General features: G+C 48.2%; 1 protein-coding gene across 1 annotated transcript; it reads right to left on the bottom strand.

The window, feature by feature from the left end:
* Window positions 1-528: 528 nt before the first annotated feature.
* USP18 (ubiquitin specific peptidase 18) lies at window positions 529-20,310 on the bottom strand. Its single transcript, XM_030815794.1, has 10 exons — window positions 20,048-20,310; window positions 17,578-17,674; window positions 15,926-16,071; window positions 10,519-10,598; window positions 9,814-9,960; window positions 7,962-8,057; window positions 6,980-7,147; window positions 4,610-4,741; window positions 4,048-4,097; window positions 529-1,154 (listed from the first exon to the last, which is right to left on the bottom strand). Exons 1-10 carry the CDS (start codon window positions 20,202-20,204, stop codon window positions 1,109-1,111), a joined length of 1,119 nt encoding a protein of 372 aa, XP_030671654.1. The 5' UTR covers window positions 20,205-20,310; the 3' UTR covers window positions 529-1,108.
* Between the last annotated feature and the right edge of the window lie 875 nt (window positions 20,311-21,185).

Here is a 21,185-nt window from a genome sequence, read left to right as displayed (position 1 = left end):
CACACCCACCGGGCTCCCCTCCCAGGTTGGTGCCAGACTCTCCCTGGGCCCCTGTTCTCTCACCAGCCACATCCATTCTCCCCCCAGAGGTGCTAGTGACTGTGCATGGCTTTCCATTCCCACCACATTTGTCTCTAAGCCCAGCGGCAGATCAGTGTAAGCAGAACACAGCTGAGTGCTCCTCTCCTCCTCGCCCCTTCAGGGGCTCCTCACCACCCACTGGATCAGGTGCAAACTTCCAAGCCTTGCTGGATCCCCTCCACATTCTGAGCTCCACCTGCCTTCCCATCGCTATCCTTCCCCGCCCGCCTCCCTGGTAGAGAAAAGCTGAGTGTGTGATGCTGTCTGAATGCTGAGCACGGCCTTTTGCAGCCAGTCCACTGTGTACGCTGCCCCTGTCGGGGACCTCCACCCTAACCCTTTCCAGCCCAGACGCTCCTCCTAGGGCCCCACAACAGAAGTGACTTCCCTTGCCTTTGAATTCCTACAGCACAAGCCCTACTGTCCCCCATTAAAACTGCAAAGTCCTTTTGTGGAAAATAATTTTATCCACGATTGTGTTTATCACACTATCTTACGGAGAAGAGATGATCAATAAATATTTGCTGAATAAATGAATAGCAGTTACAAAACACTTGATTTATATGGAATTAATGTCAGCTCTCAAAGTGAACAATTACAAACAGCACTGATATTCAGCCAGTATACAAGTCTGATCACAGCAGTTGTATAATACTGAAATACCCCCTGCCACTGGCCTTTGGCCCCCAGATGCCTCCCACTGCCACTGCTCTCCCCACTGGGAGCCCCTGAAGTTCCCACAGGCTCCTAACTAAAGGGCGAATGTCTTGCACAGCAGCGAGCACCCAGGACTGAGCAGCCACGTGGCCGGGTCCGCTGGTGAAAGCATCCATTCTGACTGATCAGGACCTGAGGGGCCTCGTTGTTAAATATTTTGATAATATCCCTAATTATAAATAAGGCTCAGTTATATAGTTTGAAAACAATGCTTCTCCTCATTGCAAAATCTCTTAGAAGACTCCGTAGATCCAGGAACGGAAATGGAAAATGACAGCGTGTCAATCTCTGAAGGTTTTGGGCATATCCGTTAGCACTCCATCTTCATGTAAACCAGAAGATATGCGGTTTCCTGCCTAGAGAGAAGAGAAGACACATCAGCACAGCGGCATGAAATCTTCATCAGAAAACAATGCTTCATTAATCCATGACAGGACAAGTGTCAGCCAACTTCCAGGCGGCTGGATTAAGCCTTCATCTATCCATCACCTCGGAGAGGAACAAAATAGGTGGCCTGGGAAGATAAGCACTACGTTTCTATTAGTTAATATCTAAAGCGGAGGTTAACAAGCTATGGGCACACAAGCCAAATCCAGTCCTCTTGGGTTTTTTTAAATCTACTTTCAACTTTTATTTTAGATTCAGCGGGCACATGTGCAGGTTTGTCACGTGGATATGAGCATACTCCCCAACAGTTAGTCTTTCACCCCTCGCCTCCCTCCCCATCCAGCAGTTCCCAGTTGTTGCCATCTTTAAGTCAATGGGTCCCCATGTTTAGCTCCCATTTATGAGAAAGAATATGCATTATGTTTTGTTTGGTTGGTTTTTTTTTTTTTTTTAATGGAGTCTTGCCCTGTAGCCCAGGCTAGAGTGCAGTGGCACAATCTTGGCTCACTGCAACCTCTGCCTCTCAGGTTCAAACGATTCTCCCTCCTCAGCCTCCTGAGAAGCTGGGATTATAGGCGCTCGCCACCACGCCCAGCTAACTTTTTGTATTTTTAGTAGAGACAGGGTTTCACCACGTTAGCCAGATGGTCTCAATCTCCTGACCTCATGATCTGCCCGCCTCAGTCTCCCAAAGTGCAGGGATTACAGGCGTGAGCCACCGTGCCCAGCCTTTTGTTTATTTTTTGATGAGACCGGTTCTTGCTCTGTCACCAGGCTGGAGCGCAGTGGCACAATAATAGCTCACCACCGCCTCGTGCTCCTGGGCTCAACTGACCCTCCTGCCTCAGTTTTAGCTTCCTGAGTAGCTAAGACTACGGGTGTGTACCACCATGCCTAGCTATAATAATTTTTAATTTTTTGTAGAGATAGAGTCTTGCTTTGTTGCCCAGGCTGGTCTTGAACTCCTGGCTTAAAGGGATCCTCCTGCCTCGGCCTCCCAAAGTGCTGGGATTAAAGGTGTGAGATCACACCCAGTCTCCAAGCCCCTTTTTGCAAGTAAGTGTAACTGGACCCCAGCCATGCTCATGCACCCATGTACTGTCTACAGTTGCTTTTGCTGTATAGGGCAGAGTTAAGTGGTTGCAACAGACACTGTACAGACCACAGAGTCTGAAGTACTTTCTCTCCAGCCCTTTACAGAGAAAGTCTGCCAACCTCTAATCTCAATAACAGGGAAATCAATGACAACCTCAAAGTGACAAAGATTGGGTGTCTAAGATGGATGCTCAGAATAAACAAGAGAGTAGAAGGAGGATTTCAAACACAAGCTTCACCTAATCCGTTATTTTCCAAATGACCAGGCCTATCTCTGTAGCTGAAAATCACCTCAAATAGCATCTCTGATACACAGTCTCAAAGCTCAGCCAAGAAACTTACAAAGTGTCTCTGCTTTAACTTCATCCACCTTTTTTCTCTCCAGCTTCTCCTTGGTAGTTAATGATTATAAAAATATTTATTGGCTCACGCCTGTAATCCCAGCACTTTGGGAGGCTAAGGCAGCCAGATCACTAGGTCAGGAGATAGAGACCATCCTGGCTAACATGGTGAAACCCCGTCTCTACTAAAAATACAAAAAATTAGCCAGGCGTGGTGGCGGGTGCCTGTAGTCCTAGCTACTCAGGAGGCTGAGGCAGGAGAATGGCGTGAACCCACGAGGCGGAGCTTGCAATGAGCTGAGATCCCGCTACTGCTCTCCAGCCTGGGCGACAGAGCAAGACTCCATCTCAAAAAAACAAGCAAACAAACAAACAAAAAAACAGTGCGATGGCCAGGCGCGGTGCTCATGCCTATAATCCAAGCACTTTGGGAGGCTGAAATGGATGGATGGCTTGAGCCCAGTAGTTTGAGACAAGCCTGGCAACATAGCGAGACCTCATCTCTACAAACATTTTTTAAAAATATGCCAGGCATGGTGGTGCATGCTTGTAGTCCCCGCTATTCAGGAGGCTGAAGTGGGAGGATCACCTGTGCCCAGGAGTTCAAGGCTGCAGTGAGCTATGATCACACCACAGTGCTCCAGCCTGGGCAACAAAGCAAGACTCCATCTCTAAAAATAAAATTAAAAAAAAAAAAAAAGATCTTCGCTGTAAAAGAAGTATGCTCAAATGCAATAAAAGCATATAAGAAGGCCGGTTATGGTGGCTCATGCCTGTAATCCCAGCACTTTGGGAGGCTGAGGCAGGCAGATCATGAGGTCAAGAGATTGAGACCATCCTGGCCAACATGGTGAAACACCGTCTCTACTAAAAATACAAAAAACAATTAGCTGGGCCTGGTGGCACACACCTGTAGTCCCAGCTACTCAGGAGGCTGAGGCAGGAGAATCGCTTGAACCTGGGAGGCGGAGGTTGCAGTGAGCCAAGACTGTGCCACTGCACTCCAGCCTGGCAACAGAGCAAGACTCTGTCAAAAAAAAAAAAAAAAAAAAGAAAACCATACAAGAAGCCCCTACGAATCTGGCTGAATCAGCAGAGGCTTCACAGGATAGGAAAAAGCCATGAGTATGAACACATGAGTGGGGAGTTGGCCTAGATGGTAAACGAGGAGAGGACAATATGGTCAGGAAATGCATGTGCACAGCAGACGGGAGATGGAGGGCATGGCTGGTTGGCAGCTACCTGTTCTTTAATATTCCTGGAGTGTGACGTGTCAGGCAAGCATGGGGTGGTGGGGTGAGTGTTGGAGATGAGGCGGACAGTGAGCCATTAGCATGTTAGTAACGGGAATCCACGGGCGTTTCATGCACCTCCAAGGACCCTATGTGAGCTCATCAGACTCCCACTACCCAAATCCGTTTCTTACCAGTGGTAGTTAGGATTTCCGTAGGTACACTGGATGTCTTCCCAGGACACCTGGAAGCCAGAAACAAATGGGGTCAAGCAGCCAGCTGACACAAGCACTCACAGAGGACAGGACGCTATAATGTGCCCCTCATCCTCCAGACAAGCCCACCCCTAGCAACTCCCAAGAGCCTGGAGCAACAGCAGCAGGATGTCTTGTGCAATGAAGTATTTTTAGCACCCTTGTCCCTGTGTTTAAACTTGGTCATGCTTATCCCAGAGGCCTTACATATTTCTAACTCTCCTTGCTCTTTAGACATTTCCCACAAGGCAGGAAGCTGCAGAGCATGAGCCTAGAGCACCAAAAACTTAGAAGTGGAGGGAAGTGAATTGAATCTTTACAGAGGTGCAAACCACATGGGGACTTCAGACCGAAAAAGGCTTGAACCCTCATCAAAGGCCCCACACCCAGACAGCAGGACCACAGTGTGTCTTGATCTCGGAGACCCATGCAGCCCTGAGCCCAGCATTTGCTAGACGTGGCCAATCCAGGGCAGGAGGCAATTGTGGACGATGTTTCTTACCAAGCAAATATTGGAGTCATTGAAGCAGAACCATTTTCTATCTGCAGCATTCCGGATGTAGACACAGTAATGACCGGAGTCTGCCATTCCCACATGCGCAATCACAGCAAAAAGCTCATACTGCCCTCCAGACTGTAAAGAGACAGGCACGAGACAGTTCACCCACCACCACAAACACGACTGCCTCACACATTTATACCTGCCCACCCTAGGCCCGACTCTGGGACTTTAGAGTATTAGAAAACAGTCCCGACCCACAGCCAGTGGGCGCCCTCCAGGAGGGGCTTTCCTGAGTGTGGATCCTGAACTGCGAAGGCTCAGCAGCTTGGCAGGGCAGAGCACACGAGAGATGGAAGGCAGGAGGTCACGAGAGAGGCCCCCAAAGCCAAGGCAAGATTAGAACTTTCCCCTGGGAGGGGTGGGGATCATCAGAACACAGTTCTGCTTCTCCACAAGCCCAGGAATGACCCTATCCTGAGCCACCGTACCCAGCCAAAAAAGTCTTTTGTAGGGGGAGGGGAGACAGAGGGCAAGGGCAGCACACCCAAAGCTGAGTCACCCACAGTGGAGGCTGAAATTATCCCTATTTCCATTTGCAGACTTTGTGCAGAACTTTACAAAATGCAGGGCAATATCTGTATCTAAATATTCGTTTACAAGAAATAAAAGGGTTACAGGAACACGTTAAATGATACCAACCAGCCAGTGCTGGCATATTAAAAAAATGTTCAACCAAATCAACTGCAAGGAAAAGAAAAGGAGCGGAAATCTAGAACTTAAGAAAAGAAAGAAACTTAACCAAATGCAAGTGTAGGCGTTGTTTGGATCTAGAGTCAAACAAACCACATAGATTATACAACAGTCAGGAAGTCTGAAGGTTGACCAGGTATTTGATGCTATTAAGGAATTACGAGATGGAGATGACTATCTTTTGAGTGCTTATTCTTTAGGGATACATAATGAAGTGTTTATAAATGAAATAGTATGATGTCTGGGATTTGCTTCAAAAAAATCCAGTACAGGGTTGCGTGAAACAAGAGGGTGGGTTATAGGAAAAGCAAGACTGCCATGAGTTTTGGTAACTGTTACAGCCGAGGATTCACTGTCTAACTCTTCCTTCACTACACACTTTGGTATCTATTTGTAATGTTCCATAACAAAGTCTTTTTTGTTGTTGCTGCAAAGATGGAGTCCTGCTTTGTTGTCCAGCTGGGCTTCACTCCTCACTCCAGCAATCCTCTTGACCTCCCAAAGAGCTGGGATTACAGGTGTGACCCACTGCATCCAGCCAAAAAAGTCTTTTTTAAGTGAAAAACAATTTTAAATATACTTCATCAGGCAGAATCTGCAGGTAGAAATAAAAAGAACTAGAAGGAAAGAAAAAGAGAATCCTATGAAATGTATACGGCCTAAGTAGGTAAAGAAATCATGATATAATAGGAGCTATTGTAACGTATTACCAGGCCTTAATTTTCTAAATGTCATGGTTCTAAAGCATAAATAGCCAAACAGACCAATAAAACAGAAGAGACACTCCAAAAATAGACCTGTACATACAGGAATACAAAATTTGCTATGTAGCATTTCAAATCTATCGAAAAAAGTTATTTGTGCCTTTTTTTTTTTTTAGTTTTTCTTGTTTTGTTTTTAGAGACAGGGTCTTGCGCTGTAGCCCAGGCTGGAGTACAATGATAGATCATAGCTCACTGCAGCCTCAAACTCCTGGGCTCAAGTGATCCTCCCACTCAGCCTCCCAAGTAGCTGGGACTAAAGGTCTGTGCTACCACACCCAGTTGATTTTTTTTTTTTTTTTTTTTTTTTTGAGAGACGGGGTCTCGTTATGTTGCCAAAGCTGGTCTCAAACTCCTGGGCTCAAGCAATCCTCCTGCCTCAGCCTTTCGAGGTGTGGGATCACAGGCTCATGAGCCACATCACCTGGCCTTGTGTCTCTTTTTTTTCTCAGAATCTCTCAATAGGTTATTATCTCAGGACAAGTGAATTAAACTTTACTCTGATTAAATGTGGTCCAGTCAACTGGCTACTTCATGATTATCCTCAAAGTGGGCACAGGCCATCTGAGGAAGAGAGTTTGGTTGGTACTAAGAACCCACAATGACATGTTTGCCTATGCATTTCTACGTATTCCACGTTATTTCCAAAGGAGCCTACTGAATTCTGGATTCCGTCCCTCAGTGCTGTGAGGCATGTGAACACAAATCCAATATTTAGAAAGAAGAAAGTCTTTTGAGGCTGGGGACAGTCTCTGAGGAACAGGTGGCTCCTAGCAGACTGGGGGTGAAGGAAGGGAGAACGGAAAGGACGTGGCATCTGGGGAGAGGCAGGATGGCAAGGAGGTCAGGATCATCCCACCTGCTCCTCGGCATCACAAGACTCTGGCTTCATTGGAAGGACCTGACTGAAATCCAAGCTCTGGGGGAAGTACAGGGAGTGGCAGATCTTTCTCGTCTGTGAATTCCTGATGGCGAATCGCATGAGGTGGATTGTCAGGGTCTGGGGCAAATGGGTCAGCTTCAAGACCTGAAAAAACAAAATCGCTCTGGAGATAAAGTCCACTTGGAATGAGAGAGTCAGAGAAATGTCAGGGCTAGCAACGCGTTCTTCCCAAAAGGAGGGGAGCAGGGTGACATCACGGAGTTCAAGGCTCCTGTTCACTGAATCTGCTGAGCTCCTCTGAGAATAATGCAAAACTTGGCTCTTCTACCACCATGTGGCCCCCCACAAGAGGCACAAGGGCACAGGGCTCTGCACAGGTACCAGGACCCAGGGAGCCACCGCGTCTGCTCCAGGGAGCTGGTCTCGCCCCAAGGTAAACGCCCTGCCAGCTGCTCTAAGGCCCCCTCCTGCAGTCCCTCTCAGTGATGCGATCATGAGAAGCCACATCCAGGGCTCTAGATACCAGAACCCCAGCGTCCCAGATACTAGCCAGACCCAGATTCCCTTTCTCACCCACCACGGGGTGTCCTCAGGGCCTCTGATGATTGTATCAGGAAATCCACGGGGGGCAACCCCAGACTAGTGAAGGACAGATGACCCCTGAACAGCACGGGTTTGTACTGTGTGGGTCCACTTATACACAAATTGTTGTAAACAAATACAGTCTGCCCTCCCCCATAGGTACGAGTTCCACATCTGCAACCAAATGCTCATCAAAAATACGGTATCCCAGATGCACAACCGCATAGATGAGGGACTGACCTTTCCTATACGTGGGTTCCACAGGGCCGACTGGGTGTGACTTGAGTGTGTGTGGATTTTGGTAAAAGCAGGGGTCCTGGAACAAATCCCCCATAGGCACCGAGGGACAGCTGAGTCTGATTTCGGGAATGAGTACCTGTTTTCCACGGGTCTTCTTCCCACAGTTCTCACAGAAGCACTTGCTTTTGCTTGATAACTCCCTGGGCTGGAAGAAGCAGTGCAGGGCGTCCTCCTGTCCCACCCAAGAGAACAGGGAAAAAGCAGCGCTGGTACTTCCCACCTAGAGTACCATATTCGTCTGTTCTCACACTGCTGTGAGACAATAGCTGAGACTGGGTAATTTATAAGAAAAGAAGTTTGATTGGCTCATGGTTCTGCAGGCTGACCGGAAGCATGGCAGCATCTGCTTCTGGGAGCAGGAGCAGGCATCTTACCTGGGAAGAGCAGGTGCAAGAGACCAAGTGGGGAGCTGGAGTGCAGGGGCGCGATCTCGGCTCACTGCAACCTCCGCCTCCCGGGTTCAAACGATTCTCCCGCCTCAGCCTCCTAAGTAGCTGGGACTACAGGCTGCGCCACGACGCCCAGCTAATTTTTTATGTTTTTAGTAGAGACAGGGTTTCACTATGTTGGCCAGGCTGGTCTCAAACTCCTGACCTCAGGTGATCCACCCACCTCAGCCTCCCAAAGTGCTGGGATTATGGGTGTGAGTCACCACACCCAGCCTGGCTCCACACTTTTAAACAACCAGATCTCATGAGAACTCACTTGTCACAAAGACAGTACCATGGGGTATGGTGCCAAACCATTCATGAGAAACCCTCCCCCATGATCCAATCTCCTTCCACCAGGCTTTACCTGCAATACTGGGGATTACAATTGAACAGGAGATTTTTGGGCAGGGACACAGACCCAAACTGTATCAGGTACAGCCTCCCCACACTTCACAGCTGAGGGTTTCAGCTTTTCTTCTGGTTCTCCTCATATCCCCCTTAATGCCTGGCCTGGTGTGCTCCACTTGGCAGGATCTCAAAGGGCACCTACTGACTGGAGGAACAAAACAGGAGGGGGCTCCTATTAAGGGAGCAATATGAGGGAAGTGGAGGTAGGAGGGAAAAACATTTTTGCCAAAACAAAGGAGAAATTGGCCAGAGCCATGAAAATGAAATGAGTGACTTTTCAGAAGCCAGAGATTGTGATCAAAGAGGCAAGGGGTAATTGGCCACACTGTGCTGTGTGGTGTGATGGTTTGAGGGTTTGTCCTCCCCAAAACCCAGGTTGAAACTGAATCCCCAGTGTGGCTGTATGGAAAGGTGGGGACTTCGAGAGATAATTGGGGAGGGCAAGGTGGCTTATGCCTGTAATCCCAGGGAGGCTGAGGCAGGTGGATCACTTGAAGTCAGGAGTTTCAGACCAGCCTGGCCAACATGGTGAAACCCCATCTCTACTAAAAATACAGAAATTAGCCAGGCATGGTGGCGGGCACCTGTAATCCCAGCTACTTGGGATGCTGAGGCAGGAGAATCGCTTAACACCAGAGGCGGAGGTTGCAGTGAGCTGAGATTGTGCCACTGCACTTCAGCCTGGGCAACAGAGGAAGACTCTGTCTCCAAAAAAAAGGCGGGGGGTGGGGGTTATTGCGTCATGAGGGCAAAGCCCCCATAAATGAATTAATCCACGCATGGATTAATGGGTTAATGTGTTATCCTGGGAGTGGGAGTGGTGGCTTCATACGAAGAGGAAGAGAGACTTGAGCTGGCACATTAGCACGCTCAGCCCCCTCGCCATGTGATGCCCTGCACTGCCTCGCCTCAGGACTCTTGAGAGTCCCCACCAGCAAGCAGGCCCTCACCAGGTGTAGCCCCTCAACCTTGACTTCCCAGCCTCCAGAACTGTAAGAAATAAATTACCTAGTCTCAGATATTGAGTTATAACAACAGAAAATGGACTAACACATATGGGGGCAGCAAATACCAAGAGAATCCCCTTACCAGTGTCTTCAGGGGCTTTGAGTTCACATCAAAAAGAGAAAGTGGGAGGGTGAGCATGCTGCTGTTTCTGCTACTCTCCATGGCACAGTCAAGGCAAATCAAGGAGTCCTTCATCTGGATCATATACAGGGCCTGCAGCCTCTCCACCTGCAAGAGGGAGAGCGGAGGGGTGAGATGGGAACACCACCATAAGCCAGGTCAGGCCAACTGCCAGAAGGTGGAGCCAAGAGACAGAAGCCCTTCACAAAGGTGCAAAATAATACCAGTAACAATACTATGAAACTGTGATAAGTGTTTTATGTGGATTAACTTTTTTTTTTTTTTTTTTTTTTGAGACGGAGTCTCGCTCTGTTACCCAGGCTGGAGAGCAGCGGTGCGATCCTCACGATCTCGGCTCACTGCAAGCTCCACTTCCCGGGTTCACACCATTCTCCCGCCTCAGCCTCCTGAGTAGCTGGGACTACAGGCGCCCGCCACCACACCCGGCTCATTTTTTTGTATTTTTTAGTAGAGACGGGGTTTCACCGTGTTAGCCAGGATGGTCTCGATCTCCTGACCTCGTGATCCACCCGCCTCAGCCTCCCACAGTGCTGGGATTACAGGGGATTAACTCTTTTATTCCTCTATACACTACAGGAACAACAGCTGAATGAGTGAAATGAGCAGCATCTTAAGCTTCCGAGTGCTCTGGTTCTAGGTTCTTACCAAGTGCACATCAGTGATCTGGTCCTTAATCAGGTTCCAGAGTTTGAGGTACAGTTGGGCAGCATCATGTTGGACAAACACTGGCCACAGAGAAAAGGAACAGCCAATTAGTGAGGCCTTCAGAGTCGCTTCTCATGCCCTGGTACTTAGACACACATGAACACTCATCACTTTGTCTCTTCCTAGCCCTCCCCCCCACTGCAAGGCTAAGTTGGCTCTACAGAAGAAGTGATCAATAAACGAACAGTAAGTTTGGTATTGATTTTTGAGAATGCCTCTTAAAACTTAAGCTCCAGTGCCAGGTGTAGTGGCTCATGCCTATAATCTTAACACTTCGGGAGGCCAAGGTGGGAGGATCGCTTGAACTCAGGAGTTTGAGACCAGCCTGGGCAACATAGCAAGACTCCATCTCTATAAAAAATTTAAAAAATTAGTTGAGAGTAGTGGTGCACGCCTGTAGTCAGAGCTACTTGGGAGGCTGAAGCAGGAGGATCACTTGAGCCCAGGATGCTGAAGCTACAGTGAGCTGTGATGTCACCGCTGCACTCAGCCTGGGGAATGAGATGTCCATAGGGACTTTGAAAAGCACTGATACATTCCTGAGGATCTAGAAGGCCAGGCGCATGCCCAAGTAAGACCTGAGAAGGCTCCGATCCCTCCCCTCTGGCTGACCACAAGGCCACATGCAAGAAAGCGATGAAGGCGAATATAGAATCATGAACTGCCCAGTAACAATAAAACAGCAGCAACAACAAACCCTGCTGTGGGGATCTCTGATGTCCAGTGTTGCCACCTTACGTTATCTAAAATGTTCATTTTCCAACAAAAGAGACAAGACATACAATGAAACAGAAAAGTATGGCCGCACACGGGAAAACAGCAATCAGTAGAACCTTTCACTGAGAAGCCCTAGATGTTGGCCTTACTAAACAAAGACTTTAGCTGTTATAATATGTTCAAAGAACTAAAGAAAACCATGTCAAAAGAAGTAAAAGAAAGTATGAAAATGCTGCCTCACCAAATAAAAAGTATCAATAAAGAAAAAAACTATAAAAAAAGAACCAAGCAGAAATTCTTGAGTTGAGGAGAACAATAACTGCAATGAAAAATGTACTAGAGGAGGTCAATAGCAGATTAGAGCTGGCAAAAGAAAGCATCCATAAACCTGGAGCTAGGATGATTGAGGTTCTCCAGACTGAGGATGGAAGGAAAGCTGAACACAGCACCCATGCAGCCGAAAAGCTGATGAGCTGCTCACCGCGTGTAGAGTTCAACTAACTCTGATGCAAAAAAAAATGTGATACAAAAGGTTTTATATACAAACGTGAATTTATTCTGAAGCCAGCTTGGGGGAAGGAGCAAGACACATCCTGCCTTTTAATGTGCCATTTCTCCTTTGGAGGAGAGAGGGGCATTTTCATAAGGTGTGTTGTCATAAGTAAGCAATGGCGGTTTTCTACTGGGCAGTTATCAAGTTCCCAGTAGCTGAGTTGGCACCTTTCCGGGCAGAAGTAAATTATAAAAGTGGCCGAGTGGACATGCTTTCTCCATGCTTTCCTAGTGGGTGAAAGACAAACCCCTAGAGGGTGGAAGTTTCGAAGCCACCCCCTGGCAGGGAGAGTTCCCTGGTGGGTATGCTTTGGGCTGCAAATCTACTGCCAAGTCTCAGGAAAGATCAGCTGGAAGAACTTGCCCTGTTCTCAATCAAACCTCCATCAGCCTACCTCCACTTACAGATTCTTCCTTTTGCCCAGCAGGGAATGTCTGGAGACGGGTAGGCGAAAGGTGATATTTGCATTTTTAAAGGGCTAACAGGAAGCAGGAAACACGGCCTCAGTGAGGGGTGAGGGATGGGAAGAGGAGAAGTGAAAAGAAAATAATAAGAAAACTAATGAAACTATCTCTTAGAAAATGGGAGTACTCAGTTACACCCAGATGGGTTCACTCGTGAACGATGGGTTCTACCAAACATTTATGGGAAAAATTATACCAATTCCCTACAACCTCTTCCAGAAGACAAAAGCAGGGAGAACACTTCCTAACTCATTCCCTGAGGCCAGCATTATCCTAACACCAAAACCAGACAGACATTACAAGAAAAAAAACTAAAAACCAGTATCTCCCGTGAACATAAATGCAAAATTCCTCAACAAAATATTAGTGAATCAAATTCAACTACGTATAAAAAGAATCACAGAGGGTGACATAAGTGAGATGGTAGAGGAGGAGGCTCCTGGTGCTCCCTTCTCCCATGGACGCATGGTAAAACTCTCATCTACACACAGATCAACTCCCTCTGAAAGAAACCCAGAAACTAGCTGAGAGAGGCCTGCACAGAGGGCAATGGGGAGAACACCCACATCACAATGGGTTGGAAAAGCTGAGACACACTCCACCACAAGCCCCACCCTAGACACAGTACCTTACTGCGAGGAAGGAATCGCTACTCCCAGCTTTCTCCTGGAGAGGGGAGGGTTTGGACCACACACAGGCAGCCCCAGCTTTTGCAGTTCCCACTCAAGGGCTTGGCTGCTAGGTCACCTAGCTCTGGGAGCAGACATGGGTCAGCAGTTATGAATCCTCTGCGACCACAGAGGGCAAAGAGGCAGTTTTAAATGGGCACGTGAGCACTTCCAGCAGCTGTGCTCCTGTGCTCAGCACAGAGCAAACAGGCAGAAATGCCAGGCTCCCAGTTTCTCCCTGGTAGGGTATGTCTGTGGCCTTTCCTAGCTGTTGCCCGAGGGATGGGCTTCTATTAATAACTGGCCTGCACCTGGAGCCAATGAGGCAGGTAAACAATAGATTTCCAGGAGTCTGGACAGGCCTGTGGGCAAGTCCCATGCCTTCTCCCACCCCCTGCTCTACGATGAAGTCAGGTCTCTAACTTCACACACTGAGTACACAACATTTACCCCTCTCAAATGAAGGTCTAGCTCCTCAATCACCGAGCTTTGGGAGCTGACAAGGCTCTGTATTTGTGAGTCCCACAGGGGCATGAGACCAAAGAACATCCTCCCAGGCCCAGTGCAGCATGAACAGGCAAAAAGGCCCGGCTCCCACTTTCTCCCTAGAAGGAGTTTGTCTGCACAGTGCAGCTGCTGCCCTGGGGTTTCCATGCATCTGGGAGCTGACAGAGCAGGAACCAGCGCTCCTCTGAGACCCTGAACAGGCAGGTGAGCACTTCCACAGCTGCTCCCACTGGTTTGCTCGACAGATAGCATCAAGCTTCCAACTAACCTGTCCGTCTCTAAGCAGAGAGGAGCCAGCATTCACTAGGCCCCTGGGGGTGACAAAGAGTAAAACAATGCATGAAGGAGTGTGCAGTTTAAACATGAGTGCAGGCACTTGCCACAGATCCTCTGTCCAGCATTTTGCAGAGCAACTGGCAGATAAACTCATGCTCCCAGCTTTTCCCTGAGGATAGAATAAACTAGAACACACATTCAATGCCCCAACGTCTCCAGCTGCACCTCAAGGGGCTGGTTTCTATCTCCCCTGTCTGGGGCACTGACAGGACTTGACACATTCTAATCTCCTGAGGGCCGCTAAGAACATAGATGACAGTTTGGACAACACAAAGGGTCAAGAGGTGCTCCGAGTGTCTGGCAGGGCTAATTGGTAAGTTCGTCTCTTATACAAGGCCAGTGGGACAAGACTGGGAGAGGTATTTTTCTTTTTTTTCTTTTTTCTTTTTTTTTTTTTTTTTTGAGATGGATTCTCGCTCTATGGCCCAGGCTGGAGTGCAGTGGTGCGATCTCGGCTCACTGCAAGCTTCGTCTCCCAGGTTCATGCCATTCTCCTTCCTCAGCCTCCCGAGTAGCTGGGACTACAGGCACCCGCCACCACACCCGGCTAATTTTTTGTATTTTTAGTAGAGATGGGGTTTCACCGTGTTAGCCAGGATGGTCTCCATCTCCTGACCTCATGATCCACCCGCCTCGGCCTCCCAAAGTGCTGGGATTACAGGCATGAGCCACCGCGCCCAGCCTGGGAGAGGTATTTTTCTTAACTGAAGTACAGAAAATAACAGAGAATCAAGAACAATGAAGAAACAGAGAAATATGTTTCAAGCAAAAGAACAAGATAAATCTCCAGAAAATGCCCCCAGTGAAATGAAGATAAGTGACTTACCTTACAGACAATTCAAAATAATGATCATGAAGATGCTTACCATGTCTAGGACAGCAATGCATGAACAAAGTAAGAATTTCAGCAAAGAGACAGAAAAAAGTTCAAAAGAAATAATAGAGCTGAAGAATACAGTAACTGAAATAAGAGCTCAAAAGAGAAGCTCAACAGACTAAATCAAGCAGAAGAAAGGATTAGCAAACTAGAAGATAGGTCACTGGAAATCATTCAGAGGAGCAAAAAGGAAAAAGAATGAAAAAGAGTGAAGATATCTTAAGAGAGTTAGGGGACACCAAGCAGACCAAAATAGGCATTATCAGAGTCCCAGAAGGAGAGTGAGAAGAGACAGAAAGCTGATCCAAAGAAATAACAGTCATGAGTTGCAGATCAACATTTCAGTCAATGGCAGACCACATTAGCACCGTGGCCATAGCATGCAGCCTAGCTGTGTAGTAGGCTGTCCCATCTAAGTTTGTGTAAGTCCACTCCATGATGTCCACACAATGACAAATTCACCTTCTGATGCATTTTCAGAACGTATCTCTGTTGGTAAGCAACACATACCTATAATGACTGAAAACTTCCCAACCCAGGGAAGGAAATCGAAATCCACATCCAGGAAGCCCAAAGTACACCAATAAGACTGATCTAAAGCAACCCACATCAAGACACATTGTAATCAATTTCAAAAGTTAAAGACAAAGAATTCTGAAAGCAGCAAGAGAAAAGCAATGTATTATACACAAGGGAAAACCCGTAAGTGTGGGATTTCTTTTGGGGGTGATGAAAATGTTATGAAATTAGATTGTGATGATGGAGGCACAACTCTGTGAATACACTACAAACCTTTGAATTGTATGTTTTTAAACGGGTGAATTTTACAGCATGTGATGCACATCTCAATATAGCTATAAAAAAAAAAACACCTAACCTATTTGTGAATTATTTTGTAGAGGGTTTTCTCTTTTTTATTCCTTTATTCTGTTTTCCTGCAGTTCCCTAACTGTGGTGGAATAAGCTTGGAGGAGATGCCTTCACTTACTCTACTGAGAGGCAGAAAAAGGGTAGATATGGAAGTAAAATGTCCATAAATAATATCAATTCTGCACCTCCAAAGATGTGTGCCTCTTACACAAATGTCTCTGTAATCTGAGGGGTCCAGGCTACCTAACTTGCTTCTTGTTGCTTCACTGCCCGTTAGTTCCTCTCTTCACTCTCTCTCTAAGCTTCCCACCCCCTTTGGATCAGCAGCCAGGAGCCCAGTAGGAGGGTATCTTACAGGGCACGTTGTACTTCTGCAGGCAGTAGGCCAGCTCCAGGGGCCGCACTGCTTTCTGCCGGCTGTCCTGCATCTTCTCCAGCAGCAGAAGCATCTGGAAAGGGACGCTTCTCCTCTGCTCATTAGCTCCCCTGGGCACCGTGATCCTGCCACACAAGAACAGCCAGAAACCTCCTCACATGTAGTTCTCAAAGCTAGGTGCACACTGGAATCACTTGGGAGAAATTTTAAATCCTCATATCCAGGCCACTCCCATACAAATTAAACCAGAATTCTGGGTCAGGGGGTGGGGGTGGGGGTGGGGAGGTATCAGAATTTTTCAGTTGCTCAGATTATTTCAATGTGTGGTCAAGGTTGAGAAGCACCATGTGAGTGAATCTGCTCTACAGGGGACCCTCTAGAGAGGGGGATCAGCACGACTGCTGCCTTGGCCCCTCTGCACCCTGCCCAGCACTAATGCTAGAGCAGACGGCAGATGCACGAGGTCCTGGCTCCACATTTCGGGCAAGCAGCAAAATGTCCAGCCTAAAGCTCTCCAGACTGCAGAGGCACATGCTGGGTTAGGTCCTGGGAAGAAAGGCAACATGAAAGGCTGTCCGTGTGGTCTGGCAATGATTCATTTAATGAAAAAGGAGAGAGCACAGGGCAGGAAAGGAGTGAGAGAGAGAGACAGAGGGAGAGAGTGCATTATGTGAGTGTTGGTGGAAGGAGGGGTGTGGACTCCCACTGACTTATTCCTCCGACTTTGGTCTAGTCCCAACTCTGTCTTTTAACCAAGTTAGTTGCTGTCAATCCTGGCTGCATTTAAAATCACCCAAAGAGGGCTTTTAAAAAGTACCAATACCTGGCCGGGCACAGTAGCTCACGCCTGTAATCCCAGAACTTTGGGAAGCTGAGGCAGGCAGATCATCTGAGGTCAGGAGATCGAGACCAGCCTGGCCAACATGGTGAAAACTCGTATCTACTAAAAATACAAAAATTAGCCAGGTGTGGTGGCGGGCACCTGTAATCCTAGCTACTCGAGAGGCTGAGGCAGGAGAATCCCATGAACCCAGGAGGCGGAAGTTCCAGTGAGCCGAGGTTGCACCATCACACTCCAGCCTGGGGACAGAGCGAGGCTTCATCTCAAAAAAAAAAAAAAAAAAAAAAAAGTACCAATACCTGAGCCGCACCCCAGACCAACCTAAGAAGTTTTAGAAATAATGTGCAGGCCAGAATATGCAGAAGCCAAGCTTTCCTCTGCCAGCTTTTGAGAGAAGATCTCAAAAAGTCCAAGTCACTGTGAATAACGGAATATATTAAAAATTAAATAATACAGGCCGGGTGCGGTGGCTCATGCCTGTAATCCCAGCACTTTGGGAGGCTGAGGTGGGCGGATCACGAGGTCAGGAGATCGAGACCATCCTGGCGAACACGGCGAAACCCCATCTCTATTAAAAATACAAAAAAAAATTAGCCAGGCGAGGTGGCGGGCTAGTCCCAGCTACTCAGGAGGCTGAAGCAGGAGAATCGCTTGAACCCGGGAGGCAGAGCTTGCAGTGAGCCAAGATTGCGCCACTGCACTCCAGCCTGGGCGACAGGGCGAGACTCCATCTCAAAAAAAAAGAAAAAGAAATAATACAAGCATTTATCAGCCTGAAGAACAGTCTTACCTCTTCAATATCCTGGTGAAGTCCACATTCATTACAAACACCTGAATCAAGGAATTAAGGCAGCAGGTCTGTCCAATGTTGTGTAAACCAACCAGGCCTATAAGGGGAAGAGAAAAAAATGCTGAGGGCAAGGCCTAGGTAAAGAAGTTGACAAGGCTGGGCATGGTGGCTCAGGCCTGTAATTCCAGTGCTTTGGGAGGCCGAGGTGGGCGGATCACCTGAGGTCGGCAGTTCGAGACCAGCCTGGCCAACATGGTAAAACCGTGTCTCTACAAAAAAAATCCAAAAATCAGTCAGGTGCGGTGGCTCACGCCTGTAATCCCAGCACTTTGGGAGGCCGAGGCAGGCAGATCACGAGGTCAGGAGATCGAGACCATCCTGGCTAACATGGTGAAACCCTGTCTCTACTAAAAATGCAAAAAAAATCAGCCAGGCCTGGTGGTGGGTGCCTGTAGTCCCAGCTACTCGGGAGGCTGAGGGAGGAGAATGATGTGAGCCCGGGAGGCGGAGCTTGCAGTGAACTGAGAACGCGCCACTGCACTCCAGCCTGGGCGACAGAGCAAGCCTCTGTCTCAAAAAAAAAAAAAAAAAAAAAAAAAAAAATCCAAAAATCAGCCGGGTGTCATGACAGGTGCCTGTAATCCCAGCTCCTTGGGAGGCTGAGGCAGGAGAATTGCTTGAACCCAGGAGATGGAGGTTGCAGTGAGCCAGGATCGTGCCACTGCACTCCAGCGCCTGGGCAACAAGAGTGGAATTCTGTCTCAAAAAAAAAAAAAAAAAGAAGTCGACAAAAATCTAATGTTTTTCTTAAAGCTACTAAGGACATGAAGTCCTGTAAAGTCTCTCAAGTACAAAGTGTTCACTCAGCTTGCAAACAAATCAGAGAGAAGATATCAAACATGAACCTTTAAAAAGCTCTGTCACAAGAAGGGCCAAGCACAGTGGCTCACACCTGTAATCCCAGCACTTTGAGAGGCCGAGGTGGGAAGACCACCTGAGGTCAGGAGTTCGATACCAGCCTGGCCTACATGGTGAAACCTCATATTTACTAAAAATACGAAAATTAGCCAGGTGTGGTGGTGCATGCCTGTAATCCCAGCTACTCGGGAGGCTGAGGAAGGAGAACTGCTTGAACCTGGCAGGCAGAGGTTGCAGTGAGCCAAGATCGTGCCACTGCACTCCAGCCTAGGCGACACAGCAAAACTCCATCTCACAAAAAAAAAAAAAAAAAGAGTTTGATAACAAGAAAAGTTTTAATATAGTCCATTAGGAAAAGTGAGATGTCACCAAAAGTATCTATTACTCACTGCCAAATGAGTAGTATGAGCAATTGTTGGGAGAGAAAAAGAAACATTAGAGAAAGCGTAACTGAGAATATGGCTTCCTCTCATTCAAATCGTTCTCCACGGAGCTAAGTCCAAATGTGCATCTGTGGGGCTCAGGGATAAGAGGGACTCCCCAGTTTGTCTAGGTCAGACTCCAGTGGAGAGGTCTCTGCCTAGTCCCCACTACAGGGAGGCAGGAAAAATCAGAAGGTTACTTTGGGGAAGACTCGCCTAATCCAGTGTCACCCTGAGAGGCTGAAAGGCAGAAGGAACTTAGAAGAATACAAGAAAAACAAAAGGTAACATTTGTCTGACCCCTAGCAACCAACCTCCTCTTTTCCAACCCAACCTCAGGCTCAGCAGACCCCACAAGGTAAGCAATTTAAGAGGGAGGAAGTACCACTAATCTCAGGATTCTTGGGGAAAGGGCTTTGGCTTATGAGATAGGACAGTAAGAAAGTAACAATCTGGGGTCGCAGGTGAGCACAGATTTCTGTTCCCAGACTATCAGGAGCACATTGTTTCCAGACAGACCCGTAAAAAGGTAGCAGTAAAGATGGGAACTAATGCTAAGTGCCTCTAGACGCCCAGCACTGGCTTAAAGCAGTTTCCACAGATGACCCCATTTAATCCTCCCAACAACCCTACGTGCTTGGTACTATTATTACCCCCATTTTTTTGTTTGTTTTTTTGTTTGAGACAGAGTCTCACTCTGTCACCCAGGCTGGAGTGCAGTGGAACCTCTGCCGCCCAGGTTCAAGCAATTGTCCTGCCTCAGCCTCCTAAGTAGCTGGGATTACAGGCACCTGCCACTGCGCCCGGCTAATTTTTGTATTTTTAGTAGAGACGGGGTTTCACCATTTTGGCCAGGGTGGTCTTAAACTCCTGACCTCATGATTCACTTGCCTCGGCCTCCCAAACTGCTGGGATTACAGGCGTGAGCCACTGTGCCCGACCTTGTTTTTGTTTTTTTACAGATAGGGTTTCACTATGGCCCAGGCCGTATCCCCATCTAAAAGATGCGGAAACTCAGGCACAGGAAACCAGGAGCCATCAAACACAAAGCCCTGCTGCTTCGGAGCAGACGGGGTGAGCCGAACATTTACATGCAGTCAAGAAGAGGAAAATGGGAGGTGTCTAATGACCATGAGGGTAGTCCCAGGCCCTGGGACGCTCTCTGGGCTGCTCTGTCTTCATGTTGCTGTCTTCTTCCTTCTTTTCTTCAAGATCTGCCGGGGACTGCGGAGACGCAGCCAGGATGGACTGCCAGGTTTGTCTCAGGAGCCCAAACACCTTGCTCATTCGTGATCACTCCAGAACCCCCAGGCCACAGCTGCCTGGCCCGTGTTCAGGACAGCACGACTTCACTTCCAGGAAGAGCTTATGTGGGCCAGGCACGATGGAATCTCTGTGAAAATACAATACGGGTAGGTAGGGATTAGAGAAGGAGGAATGTGTATTCATTGTAATCCGTTCTGATGCCAAAGAGCAGGTCTCAGAGGGAGATAAATGTTTGCGGAGACTGACTCATAGAGCTCTAGGCTGGAAATGACAGCTAGGCTACACATCCCCTACCCTGCGTCCCAGGCGTTTCCATTCATCCTCAGAGCGGACTGCCAAATCCTAACCGGGAGCGCCCTCTTGGGAAAAGACAGGGAAGCGCGCATAGGACTTTGCTTTACAACCCAGGACCAGGCCCACATCAGTAAAAGCCAGCACTAAGCAGGAACCCTCAGCCCCTGATGCCAGGCTGGCACACAGGGGAAGCCTCTCAACCCGCCCAACACCCAAGGGGACCTGCGGCCCTGGCAGGACAGCCTCGTGTTCTGGCCCGCATCACTGCCGGCCGGCTGCAGCAGTCAGATAAACCTTAGCTACAGGCAGGCTGTAGCACCCGCGGGCCTTAGGCACATCCTGGTGCTGGGCTGGTCTCCTGGCATGGATTCTGGGTGTGACCCAATATTGTGTCAGCCTCAGTGGCCATAGGGGTACCCGTGTACCCTCCCCCAACCCAGCACAGCCGTGTGAAGAGAGACTCTGTTTGCTTGGGGGAAAAAGAGGTAAGTGGAGGACTTTGCCTTGGAACCCAGTGTGTCCGGAATTGGTGGGTTCTTGGTCTCACTGACTTCAAGAATGACGCCGCAGACCCTCGTGGTGAGTGTTACAGTTCTTAAAGGCGGCGTGTTCGGAGTTTGTTCCTTCTGATGTTCGGATGTGTTTGGAGTTTCTTCCTTCTGGTGGGTTCGTGGTCTCGCTGGCTTAGCAGCGAAGCTGCGGACCTTC

Source organism: Nomascus leucogenys, chromosome 7b (genome assembly GCF_006542625.1).
Source record: "Nomascus leucogenys isolate Asia chromosome 7b, Asia_NLE_v1, whole genome shotgun sequence".
Lineage (NCBI taxonomy): Eukaryota > Metazoa > Chordata > Mammalia > Primates > Hylobatidae > Nomascus > Nomascus leucogenys.
This window is presented reverse-complemented; position numbering and strand designations above follow the sequence as displayed.

Excerpts from the sequence above, each read along its gene's own strand:
- USP18 (XM_030815794.1), bottom strand. The coding sequence starts at position 20,204 with ATGAGCAAGGTGTTTGGGCTCCTGAGACAAACCTGGCAGTCCATCCTG. Across the intron at positions 16,072-17,577 it reads TTCACCAGGATATTGAAGAG|GATCACGGTGCCCAGGGGAG; the intron begins GTAAGACTGTTC and ends CTTGTGTGGCAG. Across the intron at positions 1,155-4,047 it reads GGAAATCCTAACTACCACTG|GCAGGAAACCGCATATCTTC; the intron begins GTAAGAAACGGA and ends TCTTCTCTCTAG.